Below are 8731 nucleotides of genomic sequence, written 5' to 3'. Positions count from 1 at the left end.
CCTACAGTATCCTTACTTAATAAATATGGCCTTACGTTGTTACATTCCCGTTATCTCACTATCATTCAGTGGATGGCCAGAGCAGTCATGATCTGACTGTGAAAACCTAAGTGTAAAAACAGCGTACGATGATGTGACGTTATGTGAATTAGGAAAAGATTTCACAAAAGAAAACAGCTCCTTGATCAGAGGACGTACAAGGGATCTTTACGCGCCACAGAGGACAAGGAGCCCATCTCAGCAGGAATGGAAGGTTAATGTAGGAAAACAGTAGGATACAAAGCAGAGTAAGACCAGTGTCCAGGGCCTCGACTGCCAAGTTAAGAATTGACCCCGTTGACAGTGCAGAGAAAACCACACTGTTTAAGCTCCAGTGAAGAGTGTAGTCTGGGATTTGAATCCTAGTTCCACCACTTCCTAGGTGTGCCATGGACTAGTTCCTTAACCTGAGCTTTCATTCTCTTCTTTGCAAAATATGGATACTTTGCAAGTCGTGAAGTTTAGATGAAAGTGCACAATGCACACAGAAGAGGCTCAGCCCCCAATGGCTACTCCAATATCAGCTGTTATTAACGCTTCTTACCAGGAAAAAAATATTAATCTTCATAAAATTGTTTTGATGATCTGATAGCAGCATGCACGATGGGAAGAGGAAACAGGCTGTAAAGATGGTGAGGAAACCAGTTAGGAAGCTACTGTACTAGACTAGCATGCGGTTTAAGAAGGAACTGAGAAGGATGAACGCTCCCTACATAATTGGATCTGAAGGGCTTATGACAGGTTAAGGATGTTTCAGCTGGTTACACACAAAAACCATTTTTCCTGGGCATTTCTTAAACAGCATCACGTTATTATAGGCAGAGGTACTGAAGGCAGTTCGGCATTTGAAAGACACTGACACAGGAGATCTTTGTGACTCTGGGTTTGGTGACAAGTTTTTATATACAACAAGAAAAGCATGATCCCCAAAGGAACAAAGTGATAAAATGGACTTCCTCAAAATTAAGAATTTCTCAAAAAAATAATTTCTGTTCTTTGAACAATGCTGTGAAGAGAATGAAAAGACAAGCCACAGGCAGGTAGGAAATATTTGCAAATCACATAATCTAGCAAAGGACTTGTATTCAGAACATATAAAACTCTGAAACGCCAACAAAAAGAAAATAACCCAGTAAAAAGATGAGCGAAAGATCTGGACAGTTCAAAGAAAATATATAGACAGTAAACAAGCAAATGAAAAGATGTTCAACATTATTTGTCATTAGAAAAATGCAAATTAAAACCAACACCCACTAAAATGGCTAAAATTAAAGCAATAAAAACTGATGCCGAGTTTTGCAGAGGATGCAGAGCAGCTGAAGCTCTGGTTCACTGCTGGTGGGAATGCAAAATAGTACAGACGCTTTAGAACACAGTTTGGTGGTTTCTGGTAAAATGAAGTATGCAATTCCACCGAAGTGAAATGAAGTCGTATGGTCACACAAAACCTGTGCCAAAGGCTTATAGGGCTTTATCTGTAATCATCAAAACCGGAAACAAGAAAAATTTTTGAGATTTTTAAAAGGAAAAAAAGGGAGAAAAAGAAAAAACAGGACACAACCCAAATTGGGAATTATCCATTCACCTGTGGAATGGATAAACAAATGGTATATCCATACAAAGGAATGCTACTCAGCAATAAAAAAGAACAGACTGCCAATACCTGCAAGAACATGGATGAATCTCAAATGCACTCTGCTAAATATAAAAAAGTCAGATTCAAAGGCTACTACTATGTGATTCCATTTATATGACGCTTTGGAAAGATGGGTGGGCAAACCATGGTCTGTGGGTCAAATGGGGCCTGCTGTGTTTCTGTATGGCCTATAAGCTAATAATGGCTTTTACATTCTGAAATGGTTGAAAACAAGGCAAAAGATTTCATGACACATTAAAATTATATAAAATTTAAATTTCAGTGTCCAGAAATAAAGTTTTCTTGACGTACAGCCACGCTCATTCCTGTATGTGTTGACTGTGGCTGCTTTTGAACTACAACAGCAGGGTTGACTAGTTGTGACAGAGATTATGTAGCCCATAAAACTTCAAGTATTTTCCACATGGCCCTTTCCAGAAAATGTCTGCTGACTGCTCCTCTGGGGGCAGAGAACAGCTAGATCAGTGGCTGCCAAGGTAAAGGGTAGGAAGGAGTTTAACCATGAGGGAATTTGGGGGAGGTGACAGAACTGTTGTATCTTAATTGTGGTGGTGGTTACATGACTCTGCATCTGTCAAAACTCAGAACTGTACACCAAAAAGTGGATTTTAAAATAAATTTTAAAAACAAGAGGGACAGAAAACATCAGTGATTGATTGCCTGGGGATAAGGGAAGGAACTAACTCCAAGGGTATACAGAGGAATGTTTGGGGTGATGGAACTGTTCTATATATTGATTGCTTACACAACCAACAGAATGGACATTAAAGGGTGATTCTACTGGATGAAAATTCGAACTCAATTGGAAGAAAAAAAAGAAAAGGCAAAAGCCAAAATTTACCCTATGTGAAAAAAAATAGGGCTTATGGTTTTCTCTTGTGGACAGTAAAGACAACTACTATAGGTGTAAAGAAAGGAACAGTAAAACGAGATCTTCAATATACAAAATGCTTTATAATTTCTTAAGAAAAACGTGCTTACACAGAGGTAATATTTCTTACTGTATTTGATCTAATAATTTGACTTGAAATTTTTCTCCAGGAATAAAAGTATTAGAAAGTGCTCAGTTTTGGACCTCCCCGGTGGTCCAGTGGTTAAGACTCTGCGCTTCCACTGCAGGGAGTGTGGGTTCGATCCCTGGTTGGATAGCTAAGATCCCACATGCCTCACGGCGCCGCCAATAAAAAGGAAAAATAAAAAGAAGAAAGTACTCATTTTAAAATTTCACAAATGTTTCCAGATAATAAGAAGGGCATTAGAATAATAGAGGGTTCTAAAACTAGTTTCATAAAACATTTCACTATAAAAATATATACAGCTTTTAAAAAAAAAATTTATTTCTTTACAGTTAAAAAAAATGCAGTATTTGGACATATACAAAGCCATAAATTTTCTTCAAATACGAAACTGCAAATGTAACACACTACCCAGAGACTGCACATTTAGCTAGAACGGGGTCTAGCTGTTCACAAGGACGAAGCTCAAAATATACATATGTGAATGTACACACTGCTATTTAGACGTTCTTCAAAATCTATCTGTAAACTAGAAAGTTAAGCAAAGTTGTCTTTGCCTCTGTAGCTTACAGCTGCAGGCTGGCTGTGTCTCACGGTACGCAGCCCCTTCTTGGTCCTCTCCCACTCCAGCTGCAGTGTGGGCCCGGGGAAGAGAAGCTGCTGTCTGTGTTCCTTTCCTTTGGGCTATTTATGGCAGAGGTACATTATGCTTGGTCTCAGCCAGGAAAGAACATCATGTACGTGAAGTCTCCGAAGCGTGAACAGACTAATGCCTGCTCCAGAGCAAAGGTGCTGATCCATGAGGGTCCTCACCAGGCTGATCTCTAAAGCACTTCTTTCTGCTTTAGGATTCTGCTTCATCGTCATCAGTCTCATCGTTGTTGTCATTCTCCTCCTCCTCCTCTTCTTCCCTCTTCTCTTTAAGCGTTTTCAGATATTTACTAGCTAAAATCTTCTTTGGTAATATATCTTAAAAACATAAAGCTAACATCAGCAATGCAAATTTCAAACGTGCTAGTTCCTGCTATGACCTCCAAAACAGGTTCCAAGACAATAAGTCAAAATTCTGACTACATAGCAGGAAACCAGCACTGCCTCTGGACGAAAGCTCAACACCTGTATCTATTGCAGTGGCTGCAAACCACACTGCTCTGTGCCGGCACCCACTAGGAGCAGCCCTGCCCGACCCACCTGACACAGCGGCTGGCCCCAAGGGTCACCGGACGCTCTTTTTTAGCTGTGGTGCACACAGCCTGTTCCACAGCAACAACTATGGGTTTCTGCTTCCCCAGCCAAGTAAGGACGAGTCTGAGGGGGTGGGCTGCCCGGCTCCCACACCCACCCAGACAGCCCCGTGCAGGTGCCAACTTAATTCCTGCTCTAGGTGAACTGCATTACAAACATGCTCCACTGAACAAAACTAAAACTCTCGCCCCATGCCAGGTAAACTCTGACACCTGGAGACAGCAGCAAAATGTCATTTTCAGTGAAAGCAGAAAAAAAGCAGGGAAAAAGCTGTTTTTTAACCAGAATGTTTCAAAGGCTAAGTACCTGCAAGAAACTGAAACGTTTCCGATTCCTCTGCGGTATCTGATAAATCACTGTAAGTGAGTGCTTTCTTTTCTTTTCCACTGCCATGTCTGTAGGAATAGGTGGCGAGATATTGAACAAAGAGTTCCTAAAACAAAATGAGAAAGTTAAGATGAAAGGTGTGCTTTGAAAATTTACCACAGACCTTACTTTTTAATTACATTAAGTTTAGATGATTTCAGATTATCTTGGTTGATCGAATTGCAGAAAATCACTGGAGAAAGGAGACATACGAGGTCGGAAAGAAAGCAAGGCTGAATTAAAATTGGCAGGGCAGCAGGAATTTCCCGAAAGTTTATTTTATTTTGTTTGTTTGTTTGTTTGTTTGCGGTACGCGGGCCTCACTGTTGTGGCCTCTCCCGTTGCGGAGCACAGGCTCCGGACGCGCAGCCTCAGCGGCCATGGCTCACGGGCCCAGCTGCTCCGCGGCACGTGGGATCTTCCCGGACCGGGACACGAACCCGCGTCCCCTGCATCGGCAGGCGGACTCTCAACCACTGCACCACCAGGGAAGCCCTCGAAAGTTTATTTTAGATTTCTAACTTATGAAAAATATTTAAAAGCCATACAACAAGGAATCGTGTTTGTTTAATGCCCAATCTCTAGTTAGAAGGGTTGGCAAGAGACCATCCAAAAATTCTATGCCAGGAACAGACTTTTAGTCTTGTATTTGACTACACTGTGTCTAAGGTGGCCCGCCGACAACTGTAACAGTCACTAGCTTAAAGGTAAAAAATGGTCAGCTTGCCATTCTGCCCGGACACCTTTCCGAGGGCAGCCCACCTGAGCTGAGCCCCTCTCTGTTCTACTTTAACTCCATCGAAGTTAGTCAAGAAGGGAATAAGAAGTGCCTGCAAATCTCTTAATTCCTTAAGACCTACAGAACGAAACTGTACAGCTATCCCAAGACCATGTGATCCCCCCCTCCCTTAGCTCTGACCAACTCACCGCACCGGACACCGTCTACCGTCTACCGAACTAGCCGGCCTGGGAAACAGACTCGAAGGGAAGTTAAAGCAAGTGAGGGAGACTCTGCAGCAGAAACCTGGCCCAGGATAAGAACAGGAAGGTCTGGCCTACCTAGACCAAATTAAGAGACAAAATCATCTATCTGGACCTAGGAGGGGACTAAAACTGAGGTCCCCGAAATTACTTCAATTCTGGCCCAGGAGACTGGGAGAGGGTGGGCGAGCGGCTGGGCCGGGCCGTACCTCCTGAGGGAGCCGCCAGCCCTCTCAATGAGCCGTTTTGAGGAGCTGGGGCCCAAAGCCGCGAAACAGGCCGGAAGCGACAAAAGGAGAGGCTTTGGGGCCCGGAGTACGGTGACTGGAAAAGGCGGGGGAGACACCAAACAAGGCCCGCGCGCCTCCACGATACCGCCCAGGCCAAACCCGCGCGAGGAAGGGGGGGAGCGGAGTGGGCGTGGCGACCAGCTCGCGAGGGAGGGCGGGAGCGGAGTGGGCGGGGAGACGGGCGCGCGAGGGAGGGCGGGAGCGGGGTGGGCGGGGAGACGGGCGCGCGAGGGAGGGCGGGAGCGGAGTGGGCGGGCGGCAGCGGAGTGGGCGGGCGGCAGCGGAGTGGGCGGGGAGACGGGCGCGCGAGGCGCCGGATGGGCGGGGCGAAGAGCGCGCGCGGGAGCTGGGGCGCGCGCGGCGTGGGAGGGGAATGAGACGGCTCTCAAAAGGGCGCGCGCGCGCACGCGAAGGGGACTGGGCAGCTCCGCGGGGCCCGGCGGGGCGCGATGTTTCCGGGTGGGCCCCACCGCCGCCCCACGCTCCTCACTCCTCCCCGCCTCACCGTGGCCTTGGCCGTGAGCACCAGCGCCTCCTGGTTGATGCTGGACACCTCGGGGGAGCTCTTCATGATGACCCGGATGCGGGACAGGGGCAGCGACACCAGCCGCTGCTCGCCGCACTTCTCCTTGCCCACGACCACGTCCGCCATCTCTGCGCCCCGCCCCCGCAGCGGCAGCCCCTACCCGCCGCGAGGTGGCCGGCCTACACGGTCGGTGCGGGAGCGGCGTCCCGCTGCCCCGTGGGAGTTGTAGTGTCGGGAGGCGCGGCCGCGGGACGGACTACAAGCCCCGTGATGCCGCGCGACCCCGAGGCTGTGCAGATGGAGCGGAAGGGCGGCCAGCAGATTCGGCGGGGCGGGGGTGGGGGGCGACCGTGAGTGGGGGGGTTCTACCTGTGTGATGCTGAGAAGTACCATGAAGGAAAACAAAGCAGTGTAAGAAGATAGAAACCGGGTCAGTAAAGGAGAAGGCTGGGCAGCGAAGAGAGAAAAGAGCCCTGTTTATGAGAAAGCGCTTTGCCGGGGGAAAGGAGCGACAGGCAAAGGCCTTTCAAGAAGCTCAAAATGACCGCTGTGTGGACCAGGTGTGCTAGGTGAAGTCTGAGAGGTAGCCAGGGACTAGGTCCTGTTGGATTTTATTCTAAGAAAAAATGGGAAGCATCAGAGGGATGATGGGCTGTGTCTTAAGTTTTCGAAAGATCCCTCTGGCTGCTGAGTGTGAATAGACCAGAGGGGAGTCGTGAGGATAGGGAGGTTGTAAGGGTGGAAGCAAAGAGATTGTAGAGTAGAAGGTGATTGCAGGTGATGAATTGGATGCCAGTGTGGCTACGGCGAAATGAGCTAGGAGAAGAATGATGAGAAGTAGCCATGGGCCAGACCAGATAGGGCCTTGTACGTCATGGAATTCTTTCCCAGAGAGTTGGGAGGCCTGGGGAAGAGTAAGGTGGTCCCACTTAAGTTTTACAAGGAATACTCAGGTTGCCGTGTGTGAACACACCGGAGAGGGGTGAGAACGGAGGCGGGCAGAGGGTGCAGTTAGGAAGCTGTAACGGGGATGGAGGCAGACGATGGGTTAGACTACAGTGGAGGTGGTAGAAGTAGGGTAGGATTGGGGATCTAATTTGTAGAGCCAACGGTTGTCGACGAAAATTCAATTAACTATCAAATTAAGAAGAAAAGGGATTTTATTCGAGCCAAACTGAGGATTATCACCTGGGAAGCAGATTCTCAGAAAGTTCTGAGAGCTCTTCCTCCCGTTAGAAGTCGAAGGTATAGTCTGTACATTTTTGAGACAAAAGATCGTACATCAAAGTGACGTACTGATGTTTCCCTTAAAGTTCACCAAGGATACATAGACCAGGTAAGCACGTAAAAGCGGGCAGCAAGTCACCATGACCCCCTACAGAGCTGGGAAAGAACAATGTTCTTGTAAGAAGTTACGTTGCTAGCGTCAGAAGAAAAAAAAAATTGATCTTTATGGTTGAGCGGGCACTGCCGTCTTTGAGGAGCGCTAACGCGTAGCGCTAACGCAGATGCATACAGCACATTAGGGAGAGAGGGACGAGGCCCAAACAAACAGAATTTTATGATGAATTTTTTTTCCTTGTCCTTCCCTAAAATAGACATTTTATTTAATCAGGGTCTTGCTAATGTGATGTGGAGTATGAGTGAAAGGATGGTAGTGCTGTTACTGAGATGGGGAACCCTGCGGGAGGAGCAAATTTAGCAGAGGCGTAGTTTGGAGCAAGTTAAGTCTCAATTGCCTGTGAACCCTCGTGGCAATGTTGAGGAGCGAATTGGCTATTCCAGTCTGCAGTTCAGGCTGGAGCAGTGAATTACAAGCCACCCTTGTCTAGGTGGGAATTAAAACCAAGGACCTGAATGAAAGCACCTGGGAGGAGAGTGTGGATAAAGTAGAAAGATCTAAGGACCACGAACTGGGGTACTGCAGCATTCTGAGATGGAGAGGAGAAGGAAAATCCAGCAAAAGAAACTGGGAGGAAGTGGCCATTGAGTAAGAGGAAAACCAAGAGATCGTGTGTCCATAAAGTCAGTCGAAGAAAGTTCTTCTGAAAGGAGAAACTGATCAGCTGGATTGAATACTGCTAGGAGGTGGAATAAAATTGTCCCACCATTCACAACAGCGTGACCCCGGGCAAAGCAAGTACTCTCTCTGAACCGCTGTTTCCTCATTTGCAAAGATGAGACAGGAGAGTCGCACCTGTCTCGGGTTTGTTAAAAGGTGTGAACATGCCTGGCACATGAAGATTAAAGTCGTCCCCCCATCCATCCAGCACTGCCTCCCTCACAGGTCATCAGGGAGCATCAAAGGAGCTGAGAATGAGAAAGCTCTTTGTCAACTGTACAGCACCCTGCAAAAGCCTAAACTACTCTGTAAAGTCTCAGGGTTCCTGCTGCAAGGTCCTGTCACTCCAGTCAACTTTGATTTCAAAGTTCATATGAAAGGAGTCTGGAAAATTAAAAATAGATCTTGTTTAACCTTTCTGATTTCCATTTTGTCCATCACTTAGGTAATGATTACAAAATATAAAATGCGTACTTGCACAGCGTGTTTCTGCAAGTTTAGTGGGTTCTGAAAATCACTGCTCTTCAGCCTTCCTGAGGAGAGGAGCGA

The 8731-nt window shown here is 46.9% G+C and overlaps 1 protein-coding gene across 1 annotated transcript; it reads right to left on the bottom strand.

Annotated features, from left to right (window-relative positions):
• Positions 1 to 3011: 3011 nt before the first annotated feature.
• CHRAC1 (chromatin accessibility complex subunit 1) lies at positions 3012 to 6358 on the bottom strand. Its single transcript, XM_004320119.4, has 3 exons — positions 6100 to 6358; positions 4264 to 4390; positions 3012 to 3681 (listed from the first exon to the last, which is right to left on the bottom strand). Exons 1-3 carry the CDS (start codon positions 6244 to 6246, stop codon positions 3557 to 3559), a joined length of 399 nt encoding a protein of 132 aa, XP_004320167.1. The 5' UTR covers positions 6247 to 6358; the 3' UTR covers positions 3012 to 3556.
• Between the last annotated feature and the right edge of the window lie 2373 nt (positions 6359 to 8731).

Source organism: Tursiops truncatus, chromosome 17 (genome assembly GCF_011762595.2).
Source record: "Tursiops truncatus isolate mTurTru1 chromosome 17, mTurTru1.mat.Y, whole genome shotgun sequence".
In the NCBI taxonomy this organism is placed as follows: Eukaryota; Metazoa; Chordata; class Mammalia; order Artiodactyla; family Delphinidae; genus Tursiops; species Tursiops truncatus.
Note: the sequence above shows the minus strand (reverse complement) of the source record. Positions and strands in the feature narration are given on the sequence as shown.

Bases quoted from the DNA above. Each gene is read 5' to 3' on its own strand.
- CHRAC1 (XM_004320119.4), bottom strand. From the start codon at position 6,246: ATGGCGGACGTGGTCGTGGGCAAGGAGAAGTGCGGCGAGCAGCGGCTG. The intron at 4,391-6,099 runs GTGAGGCGGGGA...ATTTTGTTTTAG, and splicing joins TGCTCACGGCCAAGGCCACG to GAACTCTTTGTTCAATATCT. The intron at 3,682-4,263 runs GTACTTAGCCTT...TATGTTTTTAAG, and splicing joins AACGTTTCAGTTTCTTGCAG to ATATATTACCAAAGAAGATT.